Here is a 21,123-nt window from a genome sequence, read left to right as displayed (position 1 = left end):
TAACTGATGAATAAATGGGGTTGTGAGTTGTTGTGACTGTTTTCTATAGATATTTATATCTTCAGCTCCCTCTATATTTCTTAGCCAGCAGGGAAGTCACTTCAAGAAAATACTAGGCTTTCCAATGACTCATTATATATTCACAAGTTGTTCTCCAAAACTGCAATTCTATTTTTCTTTGCTTTCTTTTTTCTTAGAATTTCAACTGTTCTGCCTCTATTTATCTTCCTTGGTCGTTAGTATTGCCGTTTTACTACCATTTTTATTTTATAATTCGTAACCCAGACCAAGTCATTTAAACAATTTGTTATGTTATATCTTCGTTCATCAAATTTCGCCTTTACAATACATTTTAAAGTTTTAACTGTCATTTTTACATTTCAGATTTGGCCTCTCTTTAAAATATTTTTTTTCCTAGCTCTGAAGCAATAAGTTACTTTATTTCCTCGGTTATTTCACTTTCCTCATGCTTTACAATTGGATCATGGAATGGGTTCTTTATTTTATACTATGTCCGTAGTAAGGCATTAAAAATCATCTTAAACGATATTCAGAATATTAAGTATTAAGCAGACTATTCTGTTCTTACCTGTCTTCACGGGCTCATGGACAATTTGCCCATGAAGGATCTCTTTTATGACATCGTTCAGTGTGACTATTCCTAATACTTCTGCGCGAGAAGAAGCATTCGTCTTTGTTTTATCTGACAGGACAAAAGCCATGTGTCCTTTGGAACCTGGAATTGATATACAGTAGGCTTACTGTTTCTAAAACCATAAAAGATCACTTTGATGATCCATTCTTTTTCTGTTTTTATCTTATTGGAAAAATATGAGTATTTTCAAAACCATAAAATGTCTACTTTGTTATTCTGTAACTCATTTTGGCTTTTAAAATATTCAGAATTTGGTCGAATTCAGTTAAATTAATTCATTATAATCACTTTTCAAAACTGGAATATCAGTATTCGGATATCTTTTAAGAAGTTCACATACATGACAAAAACTGGTCTTAAGATTTACCTTCCTTGAAATTGCGGAACATGACATCCAGTGTCGTATCGGCCGAAACGAAATTCAAGGGATTTTGACGGAACTGACAGACGGTCCTCAGCGGTGTATTTTCATCCGGATGGACGCAGGCCAAGTCTTTAGCCAGCAGGACGGAAACTAGGTTGGCACGACTGCCTTCGTATACCGGAATTCTGGAGTAGCCTGTTGGTGATGAGAAACAATTTCTATAAATGTAGAGACTTAAGTGAATAAGAGGTAAAGAAATGAAAGATCTAGAAAACCTATAATACAGAATGATAAGAAATATGTATGAACTATTATCAAGTAGGCTGCTCAATTTTGGAGCATCATAGCGGAATCACAGGAGCCACTTAGAGTAAGTGGGTCCTGCGGAGACAGGAATATGGCTAGTGTCTTGTAGAATAGACCATAAGAAAATAATGCTGATCCATAGCATCATGAACTCGATGAAAGGGGATTGATTAGAGAGATGATAGAAGATCAATTGCAGAAACCTATGGAAAGTGCTGGAATAGCAGCATTAAAAATAGTAAATATAAAATGAAAACAGAATAGGTAAGAAATTTGGGAAAAGAATTCTGGAAAAGATAGAGGAAAGCAAGAAAGATATGGTTGAAAAAATTAGATTTATAGAACGAAAGGCCCAGAAAATTTTATTAGAGAAATAGACTTGGGGTACAACGCAAAAGTAAATTTCAAGCAAAAAATATATAGATGATGTTTGTGACTTTTGCAAAAGAGATAACACGGAACATTTATTTTCATGTCCAAAATTGAGAAAATTAAGAGAACAGAAGATAAGAGTGCATTTGTTGCAACATCCATAAGAAAGCTGTGGGGGGATATATAAGACAGGTTATTTAACTGAAAGAAGAGTTTTGAAAATAACACATTAGGTTGCTAAACTGATTAGAACGTACTGTATTATCCCACCTTATTTTAAAGTAGAGAGATAAAAGCAAAACTTAAGAAAGATCTTCATTAATTGCGTTGCTTTTTTGTTTCAGTAAAAAAATCAATTACAGTGTTTAGTATAAGCTAAGAAACTTGGCACCTACTGTATGAATTAAGAAGCGTTGTACCGATCTTCAAGTTGAGAGAGCGCCCCCAAACGTGTTTGGCTGAGTGAACAGTTAAGAACCAGGATCCACAAAACCTTTCAAGTTAAGCTGGCTCTATTTCTACATAATTATAGAACATAAATTGCGTGATATTTCTGACTGATAGGTGTTCATTACGTTGTTTGGTAGCAATACCTCCCGCATATTTTAGAAGCTAATGAAATATTCTAATTCTAAGTACGCACTGTACTTAGATGAAAAAGTTTTCTCAAACATAGAAGCCCTCCATACAGACTAAAGCTATACAATAATGTTCAATGGCGGTATTAATGAAAATGTCTTGTAAAAGATATTAATCTGAGGTTGGAAGTAATCAGCGGCTTCCGTTTACTATCACTATCGAAGCATTTTATCCGTTAATATTGTCTTAGATTTACACTTCTTGACTTCTTCAGTCTCCTACTCATGACCCCTGGATCTACTTGAGTAGTCTCCCAGGGCAAATAGTTTAAGAAGATTTTTATCTGATATAGTTCAAAGTTAGGTTAAATGTTGGTTTCCTTTTGTAAACTGCAAAGGAAAGTCATCATGATTACGTTTTCCGTTTTGAAGAATCCAGGGAATTTGCTGATTCTATATTAGATAAACTAGATCATTGGTGGTAAAAACCCCGATGACTTAGAAAAATTATAACTAAATATTTATCAAAATCAACAGGAACCGTGAAATTTAATAAAAAGAAAGAAATTGATAGAATAATAAGCGATGTGGATTAAAAAAAAAAAGAAGCATAAAAATCACACTAAAATTTTCAGTAAGATGGAACCGAAATAAATGAGACTTTTCCTGTCTTTTACCGAAGTAATACCCAGTGAAATTAACTTCGTACAGTAAACGTTAACACGTTGGCTACATTCTATTATTGACGTTGACAAATAGGCCTACTGATTTTTTTTTTCAAGTTATCATAATTTTATCTTCTGGTCTCTATTATTATATCTTTTCTGACATAGTCATTCTATTCTATGATAATGTGATTTTCAAAATAATGGATTTTTAACTGTGTTCATCGTGAACTTTTTTCATCATCATCATCATCATCATCATCATAATAATAATAATAATAATAATAATAATAATAATAACGATGATAATAATAATAATGATAATAATAATAATAATAATAATAAGAAGAAGAAGAAGAAGAAGAAGAAGAAGAAGAAGAATGATAATAATAATAATAATAATAATAATAATAATAATAATAATAATAATAATAATAATAACTCATAAAACCTTCAAGACAACTCAATCGCTTTACCTTTCCGAACGATTTCATTAATGGTGTCAAAAGTGAGCTTGACGTCTATGCTCAGCATATAAACGTCCTCCATTTTCCTCATGATTTCTTGCACCGTTTTCTTGTTGAAATCGAGAGCAGCGCAGATGATGCTATGTTCCTCTGGGTTTATGTCAGTGTGCTGATGAGTCACCTGTAACGATAAGAAGCAACGTGATTTAACTACAAGCGTTAAGGATATTGTAACGAAAAGATAAAAGTAATAAGTTGATATAATAACATCTGCATGACTCTTAGCCGTCTCTCTTCATTATGTACTGGATAGTTATAGTCAATTCTTTTTAGTGAGGCAGATTTGCACCGACTCGCAGCGGTGCCCTTTTAGCTCGGAAAAGTTTCCGGATCGCTGATTGGTTGGACGAGATAATTCCAAACAATCAGCGATCACGAAACTTTTCCGAGCTAAAAGGGCACCGCTGCGAGTCGGTGCAAATATGCATCGCTAAAAGAAATGGACTATACAAGCGTTAAGGATATTGTAACGGAATGATAAAAGTAATAAGTTGATATAATTACATCAGTATGACTCTTAGCCGTCTCTCTTCATTATGTACTGGATAGTTATAGTCAATTATTTTTAGCGAGGCAGATTTGCACCCACTCGGAGGAGTGCCCTTTTAGTTCGGAAAAGTTTCCTGATGGTTGATTGGTTGGACGAGATGATTCTAACCAATCAGATAGCAGGAAACTTTTCCGAGCTAAAAGGGCACCGTTGCGAGTCGGTGCATAATTGCCTCACTAAAAAGAATTGAGTATAGTTAAAGTATGCAGAGAGCGCAGACCTCTGCCAAGGCAGCTTAGTCCCCTCTATCATACCATCTCGACCTTCACTAGACCCTTAATTATTTGCATGAGGAGAAATATCCAAATTGGCCAAATATCGCAATAGTGAAGAATCCTTTAAAAAAGAATCCTGGGTCCGGATCACCGCCAAAATCTAACATCCTGACATCCTGAAGTTCTGACATCCTGGAATTTTCATCAAAATTCATCTGTAACTTTTAGAGTTAGGCTGGTGACAAACAAACAGAGGTGGAAACATATCCCCCTTGGCGGAGTTAATGATAAATGTCGGGAACAGGTAGTGTGGTACACCTGTGGAGCTTCTCCTTCATAGGAAAAAGACGTGCATGAGTTTATGATAAGTGTTAGTGGCATATTTATTTCGTTTTAGTAATTCGAAACAACCTGATGTTAAAGGAGCTTCAAATTGGGCTGACAGTCCTGCGTTTGTGACATCTAGAAAATGATTCTAGCTATACAGTCTCTTTTCTTTAAAGGAATCCCATAGACCTGCTGTAGTAGGATATCGCCGAGGACATTCCCAATTTTCACTTGTCTTCTTTTTTATCAATCAATTTGTTTTGGACCATTTGATGAATATCTATTAATTATCTCGCTTTCAATGTATGTTTAGATATGAATTTTCTTTCTTTCGATAAAGAACCAGAGATATTTGTTTACATCAATACTTTTTTTGTGCTTTAAGTAAATCATTACTTATCATTTTTTGTCTTGGTTCTCGAGAGGGATATTTGTATGGCAGGACCTTCAAATACGGATTTAATACTACAGTAAATAAAGAGAATTACTGATTCGGTGATAAGCTCTAAAAAGATACTAACTATCAGTAAATGAAAGAAATGGCATTGCTATGATAAATATGGGCACAAGCGAATAGCATAAGGGACGTTAATTAAGAAAAAAAGTGCTTACGAACGTTAGAATATAGATTTAGTAGAACTTCTTTAATACCCATATAAGATTATCCCTTGGCTTTATGATTACAATTACAATTATATGTTTCACAAATTCTGTGAGATAAAGAACCCTTCAAGTCATGAGGGGAGAAGATGAACACGTATGTATAAGGGTTATGAACATGGAGGTTGAGGGTAGAAGAAGGATAGGAAGGCCAAAGTTAAGGTAGAAAGATAAATTACTGAATGACATGAAGGAAAAAGGGTCTAAAAGAAAACAAGATATACAGGACAGGGGAAGATGGTGAAAGCTGATTAGAAAAAGGGACTCCATATAAAAATGGGAAAAGTTAAAGGCAAAGAAGAAGAATGTTTCAAGTTTCCTAAAAATCTTTATAGTTTTAGGTTATCTTAGCCTATCAATGTAAACGTCGTTCCTAAAAGATTCTAACTGACCTTAAGGAGTTCCTTCAGTCGTTCTCTGTCGTAGGAGACGCCGAATTCTTCGCCCAAGAGGAAGTCTAGGACCTGAAGGTAAAGATATATTGTATATAGAAGAGCTGTTCTATGTTGATAAAACAAAATAGTTATTAATAGAAAATTTCATCAATTTATCATGATTGCAAAATGGCAATATAAGCTTGTAGTAATGTAAACATGAAAATATATATATATATATATATATATATATATATATATATATATATATATATATACATATGTATATATATACATATCTATATGTATATATATACATATGTACATATATATATATATATATATATATATATATATATATATATATATATATATATATATATATATATAAAATGTATATCTATATTGTAGCTCTATCTTACCCAAAAATATTAATATTTTCCCAAAGACATCTATATAATTTTCTAGCAAAATCTAGTTATTGCTTTCTTCAGAATTATTGTGAAATTCTTGCACAAGTCTTTAGAGTTTTACAAAGTATAGATTTTTTCTTAGTCCTCTAAAAATTAGAATATGAATTATTGGACTGTATCGAATCGAAGAGGGTGAAATATCAAAGTCACAATCGGCATTTTGGCTTCCTCGTTCTAAAAATAATACTGATAAAACATTCATCAAATCTGAATGTCAAGGTGCTAAGATCTAGTATTGCTTGCGTTGTTTATGATTTAGTAATATTGTTGTCTATATAATTACTAGCCAAACTACAATTCTAGAAAGCTAGGATGCTGAAAGCACAAGGGATCCCAGAAGGAAAGAAGCACAGAGCAGAAAAATAGAAATATAGATAAACAACGAATAAACTATATATGAGAAGTAAAAGCAAAATATAAGATATTTTGAGGTCAGTAACGACATTAAAATAGATCAGTTACACCATGAAATTAATCTTATATGAATCTGTTCAACAGAAAAGCATTTGCAACAAGTTTGAATGTCTAAAGTGCCAACAATTCAACCTCCTTATTAAGAAAATCATTCCACAATCTGGGAAGATCTGAAAGCAAAACATGTTCAGAATCATGAAAATCTTATGCAACTTGTACAGAGAAGTAACTGAACATGAGTGCAGATATCATGGATAAATATATTCAATAGACTGCAAGATTCTATCGTACAAATTAAGATGAGAGTCACCTGCAGAAGGTGAAGACTAGGCAGGAGAACAATATTAAAACATGGTAGAGTGAATGTATATATATATATATATGTATATATATATATATATATATATATATATATATATATATATATATTTTATATATATATATATATATATATATATATATATTATATATTATATATATACACATATATATATACATATGTGTTTGCGTGTGCCGCACACATGTATATATATATATATATATATATATATATATATATATATATATATATATATATATATATATATATATATATATACACACACACATTTAAAGATGAGGTGTTGATGAATATTTCTTTACGAAATTCCAAATCTGTAATCATCTACAGTATGCATTTACAACTATTGTAATTCAGAAGACAAAATACAGTTAAAGTTATCGTTTCTTATAAATATCAAAGTTTATGTACTTTTTCAAACTTACAAATACAAAGAGAAAAATGCAATTTCATCTACCCATCTCCTGCTTTTTGTAAAGGTGGAAATTTTCATATCATTCAATTATAAATTTAAGTTATTTGCCTGTGTGTCGAAATTTTTTCTAATCCTACCTTAATCAAAATGGACTATCATTATCAAGAAACCCTTTTTCTCTCATAATTTCTAACTACTTTGCTCCCAAATAGATAAATAGATAATTAAATAAAAAAAAAATAGATTGATAATCAGTCAAGGTGCTATATTGTCATTAGGGTAAATAAGAAGATAAGAAGGTACCTTGGAGATAGGGTAAGATGCCGGGCCAGTGATGAACATGAATATTTTGACAATCCATATCGATCGCGCACCAACTGCCAGACCATACCGGGTACAAATGGCTAGGAAAAAGAAAAGTCCGATGACTCAAACATTGAAATTAACACCTTAATGTATTGAGGTTTTGTCTTATTGACAATATTCATTAGCTTGAAAATGTTTTGATCATCCTTCTTAAAATGACATTATTATAATAAAAGAAATGAGTAATTTTGGGAGGTCAGAGGTGTGATGAGAGGGAAAATTATTGTGCCATTTTAAACTAACATTATTTTCTATGTCCGAGTGTCCTAATAAATCTTGTCCCTTTCATAAAAGCTGATGAAGGGATAACTCTCACCTTGAGGGACAATTTCGCCGAAGACGACGATTCCCGCCGTGGAGCAGATGATAGCCACGAGACCCGAGGTCAGGTCATCCATCAGTATGGTGAGGGTCGCGTTGACCAAGACATTTCCGAGCAGCAGAGTGCACAGCAAGTAGTTACCGTGGGCGCGGATGGGTGCGATAAGCCGAACGTACTCCTTTTCTTCGGACGTGCCTGTGCGCGAGACCAGGCAAAGCTCGGTTTTATCAAGGGCCATCAGGCCTAGGTTGAGACCGGAGAAAAGGCCAGCTAGGAAGAGCAGGATCGAAATGAACACGGCCTGAAATTTATGGGAACATACTAGATGTTAGGCTACTCCATTGTGAACATTGATGGCTCATCTTACTTGTTTATAAGGATAAATCATATGAATGACTAGAATTTTGTTGAAAACTACCATCGTTGTAAAAGTAAATGGAAACGTATATAGGTGAGTGTCACATTGTTAATATGTAAGATTATTAATAGGGAATACCATGACTCCATATAGATTTGATACTATTTATTAATGTTATCCAATGAATAGAATAGCAGCTAATTATATCACACAGCCAATGACTAAACAAACAATAGTTGAAATGGTAGTTAGGATTGTGGCCTGATTGGTAAAGTCTCTGCCTAGTGTTTGCCAGTCAGGGGTTCGAGTCCCGCTCAGACTCGTTAGTGCCATTAGTGTCTGCAACCTTATCATCTTCGTGTGCTAAGGTTGGGGGCGTTTGGGGAGCCTATAGATCTATATGTTGAGTCATCAGCAGCCACTGCCTGGCCCTCCCTTGTCCTAGCTTGGGTGGGGAGGAGGCTTGGGCGCTAATCATATAATATATGGTCAGCCTCTGGGGCATTGTACTGCTTACTAGGGCAATGTCACTGTCCCTTGCCTCTGCCATTCATGAGCGACCTTTAAACCTTTAAATGTAAAATATTAATGAAAAATATATACAACGAAAAAGGATGATGAAAGTTATTCTATGACCATTGTAGTTCTTCTGTTAATAATAAATGATTACTTGGAGAGAGAGAGAGAGAGAGAGAGAGAGAGAGAGAGAGAGAGAGAGAGAGAGAGAGAGAGAGAGAGAGAGAGACCCCTCTGATGGAATCAATGAAAATGACTAGGCTACATTTAAGATTTACTTATTTATGCTAATTAACCTTTAGCCTACTCATGAGCAGGCACATAAAACTTAACAGGTCTTTTCTTTTTCAGATACACCCGCGAGATGGCTATAAAGGCTTTTTTAAAACTAGAAAAACAAACAACGAACTTGTCAACTGTACCTTGAGCCATAATGGTAGGACTTCTCTGTAAGATTTCAAGGAAAGCCAAGGTGACGTTCCCTGGTGGTATGTTGGCTGCCAAGGACTTGCTCGAGTGCACAAGTACCATTGGTTCTGACCAGATAACATTGGAGGCAAGGTGACGTCGGCAATTGCCCATCCGGTGCCAATGCTTTTTAGCTGCGGAAAAAATAGAGGAGGAATGGAAACTGGCGAATGGTATCGGGAACTGACTAACGAAGAATTAATTTAAAACGTCAAATTCATTTTGTAAGAATTGAGGTCACTTTAGTCTGTCTTTTGTTACAAGTGGAATCATCTTAATGTCTTGTCTTGAAAGTAGACTAGATGCAAGAACTGGAGTCAAGGTATTATAACATTATGTCTTGACAAAACCGAAGAAGGAAGTTTGTCTTACTGTTTCAAAGGGATTATCTCCTGATATGAATTAGGCCTAATCCACTTTACGTACATGAAACGGACGGACGATTGCTTATATTTGCTTATATTTATTGTCTGTGTTATATGGTTATAATGATAAACACAAATCAAAAGTTTTCTTGACATGGCCAATTGCAACTTAATTTAAGAGTCCAATCATGATGCTTTGGAGCTGTAAGATATATAAGTTCCTTTACTTTACATTGTGGATGAAAATATATGTAATAATTACTGGAGAGAGAAATTAGGAGTTTGGTAAAGAATACAATTAAACTTACAGGAAAATACTGGGTGCTATGGCTTCCACACGGTGTCCCAAAATCCTCCTCGATACCTGTGAAAAGGATTTCGGTATTCTTGGTAAATCCAGTTCCGAAAAATCTAATTTCTGCCTGCACATCTGCCATGAGAATCCCAGTGACTTCGTCGTAATCCAACCCTTTCTCGTGACGTTCAACCCTCAATCCTTCAACTCGGATAGTGAGAAGATCTGTTGGAAACGTTGATAATGGTACCAACCACCCAAGATTTTTAGAATTTTTGTGGGTAACATCATTTGTCTCATTCATAAAATTTCCGAGTATGATCTGAATGTTTCCATCTGGTTTGTGCCCTTCTGGGTCATATGTTGGCTCTCCAGTAGGTATTAGTTTGTATTCAACGTTGTCAGAATTATTCAAAGAACGGACTTTTCTATCATGTCTGGCCATAGTGTTGTCCAAATTCACTCCGCTGTTATTGGCTGAGACTTCGCCAACCGCCTTCAGTCCATGGTCGCTTTTTCTCTCAGCTTTAATCAATTTATGCTCAAAAGTCGTTGGTGTCCAGACAAAACTCGTATCATCGTGTATTGAATTGCTTCTTTTGGTTTGCTTACTTGAAAGAAAAAATAAAATAAAAGCGATAATTTGTTTTTGAAGTAATCTACTACAATTTACAGTATTTCAGACTGTGATAGAAAAGTTAGGCTGGTATTCTATTTTTTAATGGGAACCAAACGTTTATAAATGCATGCATAAATGCACAGATACATGAATGCACGAATGCATATAGACATACACTTTGTAATGCATATTACCGCAGACACATTTACATCTAATATATATATATATATATATATATATATATATATATATATATATATATATATATATATATATACACACATATATATATACATGCATATATATATATACATATATATATATGTATATTTATATATATATATATATATATATATATATATATATATATATATATGTATATTTATATATATATATATATATATATATATATATATATATATATATATGATTAATAGACAATGTCTTTGTGGCGTCCAAAAATCGAAGATAGTTTTTCTTCGAACAGATCGTCCTGCAGATAGTTCTCAGGATAACAGCAGAAATACATTTACTTTTCTCCATTTATTGCTTGATGTCGACACGTGTTTTGGATCACTTTGCGACCCTTCTTCAGGACTACATTGAGTTATGGAAATACACTTTAATATAAAGGTTATATTAAAGCTTTCCGAATTTCCAAATATTTTTGTATCAAATTTCACCACCAGTTTATGATAGAAATTTTTAAAATCTTCATATTATGGTTATCTTGATATCACAGGCGTTTATAATAGTTTTTATTTGTTAAAGTGAAAGATTTACTTGTAAATACATGCATAAATGCATGTGTACAGAATTATATATACCTCGTCATCTATGTTAACATGCACACGAAGAATTTTCATACTTATTATATATATATATATATATATATATATATATATATATATATATATATATATATATATATATATATATATATATATATATATATATATATATATATATATATATATACACACATATAAGCAAAACAAAATGCATATCGCTGTTAGTGTCGTTAATGTTATACAACGCTGTAGCTTATAGTTGAGCATAGTATATTGACAGCTCTTCGTGATAAGATACTTTCAATATCTCTCCTAATTATGCCGCCTGTAATGATAATTAGCTTACAGGTGTTCGATATGATGATAGAAACGAAAAATAATAAACAAGAGAAAGTAATGTCTCCCATGAATAACTTGAGTCATCCCACAACTTCATCGGAAAATATAAACATTATGGAAAATTGGCAGCTGACTCACCTCAAAGAACATTTTATCCTACGAAAATTCCGGACCATTTCAAGTTTTGTGTTTGCTCCTTGGTGCATCCACTCGCTTTCCTCGACCAGCGCTCGTCTCAAACCCCCGTCACTTACTTTCCTTCTATCTGATACGAGATATGTTTCTCTAATACAAAACCACACCGTCCTATTCCCCACGACATGGATTTTATTTGTGTGAGCGGGATGTAAATAGAGCGTGCCAAGCGCTTGGCTGATGACGTTAGGTCTAATTCCAGGTGTAATAAGGTTCCTGCACCGATCACCTCGTTCTCCTCTTTCGAATGTGAGGGCAACTTCGAGCCTCGAGGAGAATCCTTTGCCCCCAAGATCGAGCTCCACCCGCTCGCCTTTGACTAGATAAGTATCATTATCACAGTTATGTGCATGGACGGCGTCTATCTGCGGGTGTTCATGCCAGTAGGTGGCACTGGTCGTGTACACCAGGAAGGTGGTCAAGAAGGTCCCTCTGATACCAAGGCTGCTGTGAGTAGCCATCCTCTTCTTCCTAATGCTGCCATGAAAGTTATTAACGAGTTTTGGCTTCAGTTTGCCCTTTATATGTGCGAGGTAGTTTGTTACATTGAGCAACCACACCGAGTGGCCGGAATTAATCTGCCAGACACATATTGGACCTGTGTATTAAGTAAAATAATAATGAAATTAAGACATCCTCTTGTCTATGCATGCAAAAGATTCCAACTGATAAGAACCTAATGATAAACATGAATACGGACAAATATAATTATAATCATATTTATTTATTGTTTTTTATTATCTACTCCGAAAAAAAGCGTAAGCGCTTTATGTATTGGGACTAATAAAATGGTTTTAAAAAGGTGCCCCTAATACCTGGCGTCCCGATCTAGTATCACATTAGTCGTTCATTGATTTGCTGGGGATGTCAGGAAGAGAATTATAACAGAATTTAAACAGCCTCACCAACATACAAACACACGCACACTCATTTATACACACACACACACACACACACACACACACACACACATATATATATATATATATATATATATATATATATATATATATATATATATACACACACACACACACACACATATATATATATATATATATATATATATATATATATATATATATATATATGTGTGTGTGTGTGTGTGTGTGTGTGTGTGTGTGTGTGTTATAGACCCATTAGTAATACATAAAACACTGTAGGATGGCACGTACTACTCGCCTAGTGTGTGTGTGTGTTTTTTTTATGTATATATGTGTGCATCCAATCACCCTTTCTCCAACAGTTCTGATCTAAACTATCGGTATTTATATGAAAAATATCTTGGAAACAACACAACAATATTGTTTACGCATTAGATGATAACGTCTGTGTTCATGAATTAAAGGGGCCAACACATGAACACAGACTTTTATTGCTTGCATCTTTAAACACAAACCAGGTAAAGGGATACTTTCCTTGCGTTAGAAACCTCCGTGGTGCTTCACATTTTCTGTCCCTTGCTTCTCGAAATTTCAATGAGGGAGTAACGATTAGGAAACCGATTGTTGTGTGGAATGTCACATGAAGGTAGCCTACACAGTTTCTCGGCACGTAGGCTCTTCAAATTTGGTTTATTGCTTCTGTAGTTTTCTGCTTCAGAGACTTCCATGGTGACGACAACTACTTGAGTGAAACAAAAAATTTAGAGGTCATGCCTTTTCCAAGGAAATATAAAATTACATTTTGGATTTTGAATAGATACTGCATATAGGTCTAAAGTTGTGGTATTGCCTGTATGATATAGTTACACAAACATATATATATATATATATATATATATATATATATATATATATATATATATATATATATATATATATATATATATATATATATATATTCTAAATTAGTATTTTCAGAACTAGTGTCTAATTTACTGTCTAATCTCTCCAGATGCAATATACACCGGTTGAATGGTACATTCATAATATAGCTTATGATATACTCGTACGGATGTTAAGGAAAGTTTATGCTACAAAAATTCGTAATGTAATGAATTCACTAAATAAGATCAGCTGATCATGCACTTGTGAGTATTTAGTATTGTATTTATGTTAATGATATTAGTCAGACGTGAAATGTAGGCCTACAGTATCTTCATTTGGATAACAATTATGATGATGATTTATATTCAAAGGATGTTTGGTTAATTTTATATGTAATGCACTTTTGCAGAGTAATTATTTAGAAAGTATCAGTGATGTATAACATGTTTTTTGAGTTCATGCCATGCAATGGTTTGTTATCTTTTAGTAAGACGAAAGAGTTTGGTAAATTTCACCGTAAGATTTCAAGTGACGATGTAAAACTTTTAATAGCGGTGGTCACTTTTCTTAGTTTATTTGAAAAATATCGCATTTCATGTGTTGCATACATCATATGGATTAGCTATAAAAAGCTACAAGTTTTAGAGAATTCTATAAAATGCCCTAATTGTGATTCTGTTTTGTATTTTTGTTTGATGCTAGTCCTATATTTACAAGCAGTATTGCTGTTTGAAGAAAAATTAATTGGGCATTTACGAAATTTGAAATTATAAGAAATAATCCATTAAAATTTTAATGTCAGTTTATTATTTTGTTAGGTCTACCAACACGAAAAATTAAAGGTATAACATCTTTGAATTCTCCAACTCTTGAAAGCATCCCACGTCGTCGCTTGATAATGATAGAAATAGTGAGAAAATTTTCTAACAATATTTTCCAATAAGCTATTAAATAAGATATGTTGAAACTAAAGTGATAAGGAATATTAATACCCAAACTTAAATTTATAAGATGAGTAACCATGAGCTTAGTAATCTTGATGTTTACACTTCGTCCTCTATTCGGTTGTGAGGTAGTGTAAATTGTTAGTTACAGTGACAAATCCCGAAGTAAAGCAGTGAAGCGCACGCAACCGGTTCGGCTATGTATGTAGCTATGGAACCTAATTTGAACATGAATTTTAATCAAAGTTCAGATCCAGATTTCGACAATTTGACATGAAATGGAGATATGTTACAGAAGTGCCAAGTTAACGAGACGAGACGGTAAGGGAAAATATTGACAAGTACATTATTAGAGATTCATTATGATGCTTAGCATTGGTATGGTTGAAGAATTGCTTTAGAATAAAAGAATTTACCAAAGGTGGTACCAGTATCAAAGATGAAGATAGACACACATTTTATTTATTATTTTTAAAGTTTTATTCCAAAGGATGGTTTTATGACAAAATTGGTCGTAAGCCTTAGCCCCTAAACTCTAGTGTTAGGTTAGTTTATGCCTGACTTTAATCCCGAATCACTTGATTAACAAAACTATCATGTGAAAGCCATCAATTTGAATGAAATCTTACAAGAATATGTATGCGAGTAGGAAAAGTAAGAAGTATTTAGACTCGTAACTTTGAGTGGTGTAGTTAAAATAAACAGTAAATGGACACGCTCTTTTGTTATTTGAACACAGGCATACATGACCTCACTGATTAGCATAGTGAGGAGTAGCCAAAGTTTCATGGTGACTTATGGTACATCTAGTGTAGTGATCACCTTTTTAGAATCTCATTGTGTTATCCCTCAAACTTAAAAGTGTCATATGTATGATTCTGAGTTATCTTATTTGGGAAGACCAACATATTTTTTATTGTACCTCAAATGTGAGGGTGGCCAAGACAAAAGAAAAAAAAAAGAAAAAAAAGGAGACGCAGGTGTCAATCATAAGATAAGAACTTATTTGTGATTCCGTTTTAGATCTTGTGACCTGGGCAAGTTTGTGTCCTGGGAAGAGGGGTCCTGGGTCTTGCACCCCCCCCCCCACATCAGCTAGGTCTGTAACCTGGGCAGGTGGGGGACTTGGGAACTAGGTCTGTGACCTGGGAAGGGGGTCCGGTGGCCTTGCCCCCACCCCCCCTCCCAACTAGGTCTGTCTCCTGGAAAGGGGGTTCCCAGGGCTTGCCCCCTTGGCTATGTTTGTGACCTGGGTATGTTTGTGACTTGGGAACTAGGTTTGTGACTAGGAAAGGGTGTCCAGGGGCTTCCCCCCCCCCCAGCTAGGTCTGTGACCTGGGAATGGGAATCTGGGGCTTGCCCCCATGTTAGGTCTGTGACCTGGGAACTACTAGGTTAGGTTACGTAGGTTTGTTAGGTTCTGTGGCCTTTTGCAAATCTCTAAAGAGTTAAATAATATTTTTTTTCCCGTTTTTTTTTTCCACCCAAAGTCCAAGGTTCCCACCTGTGTCTGCAGGGAAGGGTGGGGGATAACAGGAGAACTTTTTTATTTGCAGTGGAAATAAAGGTAAATTTTGTTGAATGCCCCATATTTATTCTAGGGAAAGTTGTTAATTCTATTGGAATTGTACCGAAAATTCAATGAAGGGGTTTGAACAAATACCAAGATTCACTTCAACACAAAAAGAGGAGAGGATTTGGGACTTAAAAACTGAGTGACTCATACCCATGTGCCAGGTGTGTGAGAAAATTAGTCCTAGACCACGAAAGTGCAGTGTGATAGATGTAAGGGATATTACTGCCTTCAGCACCTGAATTTCAACTTTGATATTTCCTGATTATTTCCCCATATTCCATTTAAGACTTGTGGGCCTACCTTAGATTACAGTGAGTTATCATTAATAATCAACATTTATTGAACATATCTGCTTATTTAGAATTACCAGCTTCGGTTCCATTGAAAATTTATATATAGATAGATAGATAGATAGATAGATAAGCTAGTGTAGACGACCCGTTAAAAATAACGGCTAAATATTTAGATATGCACACGTAACCCCCTCTCACCAGGGTATGACAACCTCATCTCCGAGGAACAGTAAGAGTTAATCATGTCCGAAAAGGAATATATATATATATATATATATATATATATATATATATATATATATATATATATATATATATAATAATAATAATAATAATAATAATCCGTTACTCCCTCCTCATTATATAGGGCAAATGAGGCTATGCGAGAGCGAATATGGTAAGATAATAAATACTCTACCGTCTTTGTGTGTAACCAATGGTGCATATATACATGTGTTGTAAGTATATAAAAAAAAAACTTTAATATCTACGTATTTTGTGATAATTTCCACATATTTGTGTTGATTTATTTTTGTAATATATACTTTTAAAATGTAAATTACAGTATATATATATATATATATATATATATATATATATATATATATATATATATATATATATATATATATATATATAATATATATATATATATATATATATATATATATATATATATATATATATATATATATATATATATGAATGATAGCCTATATGTAAATGATTAGGTGACATTTTATCACTCGTCAATTGATCTCTGAACATTTCATCATACAACATTTAATCATGTGTGTGTGTGTGTGTGTTTGTGTGCGTGGTATATATTGGAAATTTATTACCAGCACTCGTGATTTTTATACATTCAAATATCAATCCACGAATACCTTTTAATATCGAATTCACTCTGCTTCGGGATCACAGACCCAAAAAGGAAACTTTTAATGATAAGTATTTCTGCTTCGGCAAGGATTCGAACCTTAGCCGCCGATTTGGAGTTAGTGTCACTGCTAACTAGAGCATTCGGCTACCAGTTAAGTCAATGTCATCTTTATTTCGACTCGGTGGTAGAGGTTCGAATCCTTATCACAGAAAGAAGTTCCCTATGTGTCTGTGATCCCAAGGCAGAGTGAATTTGATGTCTTATTATTATTATTATTATTATTATTATTATTATTATTATTAGCCAAGCTACAACCCTAGTTGGAAAAGCAAGATGCTATAAGCCCAAGGGCTCCAACAGGGAAAAATAGCCCAGTGAGGAAAGGAAATAAGGAAATAAATAAATGATGAGAATAAATTAACAATGTATCTTTCTTAAAACAGTAACAACGTCAAAACAGATATGTCCTATATAAACTCTTAACAACGTCAAAAACAGATATGTCATATATAAATTGTATATGTTGCTTGATATTTTGATATATCCTTATGTATAATTATAGTTAATATAAAATTTCCGCAACAGCCATCATTTGTAACATACAGCAACCAAAAAGAAAGAGGAAAGTTTATTTTTTTCTGAACCTTTTTTCTGCGATAAATATTTGGATCGAGGGAAGAAATAGCGTAACTTTGATGACAGCATGACCTGATGTTCCAATCGAACCTAATTTTCCTCCAGCCAATAAACGTTTTGTTTCGTTTGCGAGAATGTCTCTATATTTGTTGACGCAAGACAATTGGTTCCTGACTTCAATACACTTTCTTGATTGGCTCTGTTGAAGAGCTCACTATTGCTGGGAGGGATATTAACGTCCTGATATTTCTTAAACTTTGATATAACGTAAAGTTTTGAGATATATTACTCATGTTCATGTATTCTTATCCGATACAGTATTTACATGCCTTCGTTGTTTATCAACTTCATTAAGTAATTAAGTAGTTTATAAAGATTATTTTCTATTATTACTTCACCCGCCACCAGTTACTCGCTATTCGCAATTGAATGTTGTTTATTTATTTTGAATTGAAACAAATTGAATTTAGCAACGTCAGTTTTGCACTTCTGTTGACTCTGTTGATATATTTTTTCCGTGCTCTTTCCCTGGTTCCTGTCAAACAAAACTTGCGTAACTTACTAACATTTGTAAATTCACATTCACGAGTGTTTTTCAGATTACTTTACTTTACTTTTACTTTCAGGGGTTTATCTCTCGCCCTCCATCAGACACTAAGAGTCTGTTCAAGCGGGCCTTGTGTGAAAATAATTTCTTTCCAGTTAATATTTTAGGTAACTTTCATCTATAACCAAATTAACTTGAGTTATTACATCGCTTGTTGTAATTACTAAGCTCGTATGCATTTTATGGTGTAAAATGTTATATTAATCATGATATTCTATTAAAATTTCACATTTATTTTAATATATTGCATTTCTTTCTGAAGCATCGTGAGCTTGGATGTCAGGATTGCAGCTGTCTTATGAGCATTATAGACTAAATTCACACCTATTCAGGTGTAACATTGTTTTTTACAACAATGTCGCACTAGAGGAATTGTTACAAATTTCTTACTTGTGTGAAATAATCAAGAATGGGATCATTTGCAATGGATTCCTTGATCTGATAGGTAACTGAGATCTTATGATATTTCATAACCTGCCAGTAATGCTAATGGTTTGTTATGTCTTTTTGCAAAATACCATCGTAATGTAGCATGCCATTAATTACGTCATATATAGCGTATTCTATTTTCGATCTTGAAGATTTTATTTTTTACATTTTCTCGTTTAAACTTACCTTCACAGCTGACGTAAAATATTATGTTGTCCCTCTAGATATCAAAAGGGGATTTATTCTTCATTTTCCTACTTCTATTATTTTTGTCTTATGTCTACAACTACTGTAATCTCTGTTAACTAGTGTACGTGTCCTGTCAAAAATGACGGCTAAATATGTAGATAGATATGCACACACACAGATTCAACTCCTCACAATCCCCTCCCTTTTCTAAGTACAACCCCTCTCATTAGGATATGACCCTACTCGAGGGACTGGGAGAGCCCGACTAGTTATACATCTGGCTATACCGCTGAGCCTGACCGTGTATCTATATATATATATATATATATATATATATATATATAGATAGATAGATAGATAGATAGATAGATAGACAGATAGACTCTTACACTCTATAATCTAGACTGTTACTGATAAGAGGGACATACAAAATGTAGTCTAGCTGTTAAATAATCGGAACTTCCCCATTAGACGGACATTATGATCCCTTTTGTGAAAGTATCCCAGATGTAAATGCAATATTGGATCCCACTGCGTTAGAAATGACCTCTGCTACGCAAGTTATCTTGAAAATAAATACAAAACATGATAGGTTAACTATTCGTTCCTCATTTGGTTTCTTTTCTATAGGGTCAGTGACCCTACCTCTATTTTGAGGCGCCTTACCTTTAGCATTAGAGGCTCTTTAGCCTCTATTTTGAGGTTCCTTACCTTTAGCATTATAGGTTCTTTGATATCTATTTTGAGTTGCCTTACCTTTAAAACTAGTGGCTCTTTCACCTATATTTTGAGATATTCTGCCTTTAACACATCATTGACCCCTAATTTGAGGTGCCCTAATCCTAGCATATCATTTCTGTCTGAGTTACCTAATCTTATGTTAATTCTACCATACTATGCACATTTTGAGGCCTTTTGCGTCAATAGGCGTGGGAGGAGATGATGATGCTGATGAACTCAAGTGCATCTTTGGCCCTTATTTTGAGGCACTTTACTTATTGCATTAAAGGCTCTTTCACCTCTTATTTTGAGGTTCCCTTCTTCCAGGCTTAGAGATTATTTGACCACTATTTTTCGATGCCATATTTCTGGGAAGTTTCCAGCATCCCGTTATTGGAACCACTTTCTGATGGCTTTAAGAGTTCCAGCACAGAATTGTCTAGACCTGCTCATATAGAAAGCCCTGTTTCCGTCTCATCAGTGTCCACTTATCTCGCTCATGACTTCCCTGGGTTTTTGCCACCAGATTTTGACTATATCATCTACACCTTATCTCGCCATCTAATTATCTGCCTCCCTCTTGATTTTCTACTCCTAACTGGTTCCTCCCAAGCCCTCTTCACTCCCTCTCCACCGTCCATCTGCAACACATGCCCACTCCATCTCGGTCGTGACACTTTTATCATCTTTACCACCCCTTTCGCCATTCTTCTTATTTCATACTTTTACAATCTTCCAAATAGTGATATTCCCATAATCTACCTCAGCATTCTCATCTCTTCTCTTTCAAGCTTTACTTCCTCTTTTCGTCTTTAATTAAGCCCAAGTATCTGATCCGCACATTAACGCTGGTCTTATTACTGTGCTATAGATCTTGACTTTTACCTTGATTGGCATTTTCTTATCCCACACCACTTCTGCTACCTCTCTCCACTTTCCCATGTCGCTTTTATCCTATGCTCAACTTCGGTTTCACATCCTCCCTCCTGATTTACAGTAGATCCCAAGTATCTAAACTATTCCACGTATTTTAGAAATGCTTCTCTACTTTCGTGTATGGCTATCCTGTCCGTCCCTTCCTTACTGCTCACCATAGCTTCAGTCTTATCAACGTTTACCCTCAAGCCAGCCCTTTCCAAAGTTTCTTGCCACTCTATCACCCTTCTCTGCAATTCTTCCTCATTTTCAGCAGTAATCACCAACTCATA

General features: G+C 34.2%; 3 protein-coding genes across 3 annotated transcripts in view; 1 reads left to right on the top strand and 2 right to left on the bottom strand.

Moving 5' to 3' along the window:
• The window catches only part of LOC137634116 (unextended protein-like), a 16,916-nt gene extending 6,401 nt beyond the window's left edge, over positions 1–10,515 (bottom strand). The window contains exons 1-8 of the mRNA XM_068366340.1: positions 9,939–10,515; positions 9,220–9,399; positions 7,918–8,224; positions 7,539–7,639; positions 5,612–5,683; positions 3,417–3,588; positions 1,023–1,214; positions 590–736 (exon numbers count right to left, since the gene is read on the bottom strand). Of these exons, the coding sequence (XP_068222441.1) occupies positions 590–736; positions 1,023–1,214; positions 3,417–3,588; positions 5,612–5,683; positions 7,539–7,639; positions 7,918–8,224; positions 9,220–9,399; positions 9,939–10,370 (1,603 nt within the window). The 5' untranslated portion in view covers positions 10,371–10,515. The remainder of the gene's footprint in view (positions 1–589; positions 737–1,022; positions 1,215–3,416; positions 3,589–5,611; positions 5,684–7,538; positions 7,640–7,917; positions 8,225–9,219; positions 9,400–9,938) is intronic.
• A 1,293-nt stretch (positions 10,516–11,808) lies between these two features.
• Positions 11,809–13,481, bottom strand: LOC137634355 (uncharacterized). The gene is made up of 2 exons (XM_068366753.1): positions 13,409–13,481; positions 11,809–12,467 (listed from the first exon to the last, which is right to left on the bottom strand). The coding sequence occupies exons 1-2, from the start codon at positions 13,479–13,481 to the stop codon at positions 11,809–11,811; spliced, it is 732 nt and encodes a 243-aa protein (XP_068222854.1).
• Positions 13,482–14,759: 1,278 nt separating this feature from the next.
• Positions 14,760–21,123, top strand: part of Nemp (Nuclear envelope integral membrane protein) — a 177,038-nt gene continuing 170,674 nt past the window's right edge. Inside the window, exon 1 of the mRNA XM_068366974.1 lies at positions 14,760–14,903. Coding sequence (XP_068223075.1) covers positions 14,861–14,903 — 43 coding nt within the window. The 5' untranslated portion in view covers positions 14,760–14,860. The remainder of the gene's footprint in view (positions 14,904–21,123) is intronic.

The sequence above is a fragment of the Palaemon carinicauda genome, chromosome 44 (genome assembly GCF_036898095.1).
Source record: "Palaemon carinicauda isolate YSFRI2023 chromosome 44, ASM3689809v2, whole genome shotgun sequence".
In the NCBI taxonomy this organism is placed as follows: Eukaryota; Metazoa; Arthropoda; class Malacostraca; order Decapoda; family Palaemonidae; genus Palaemon; species Palaemon carinicauda.
The sequence above is the reverse complement of the archived record's forward strand: the minus strand, read 5'-3'. Positions and strand labels throughout refer to the sequence as shown.

Excerpts from the sequence above, each read along its gene's own strand:
- LOC137634355 (XM_068366753.1), bottom strand. The coding sequence starts at position 13,481 with ATGGAAGTCTCTGAAGCAGAAAACTACAGAAGCAATAAACCAAATTTG. Across the intron at positions 12,468-13,408 it reads CCTACGTGCCGAGAAACTGT|GTCCAATATGTGTCTGGCAG; the intron begins GTAGGCTACCTT and ends CTTAATACACAG.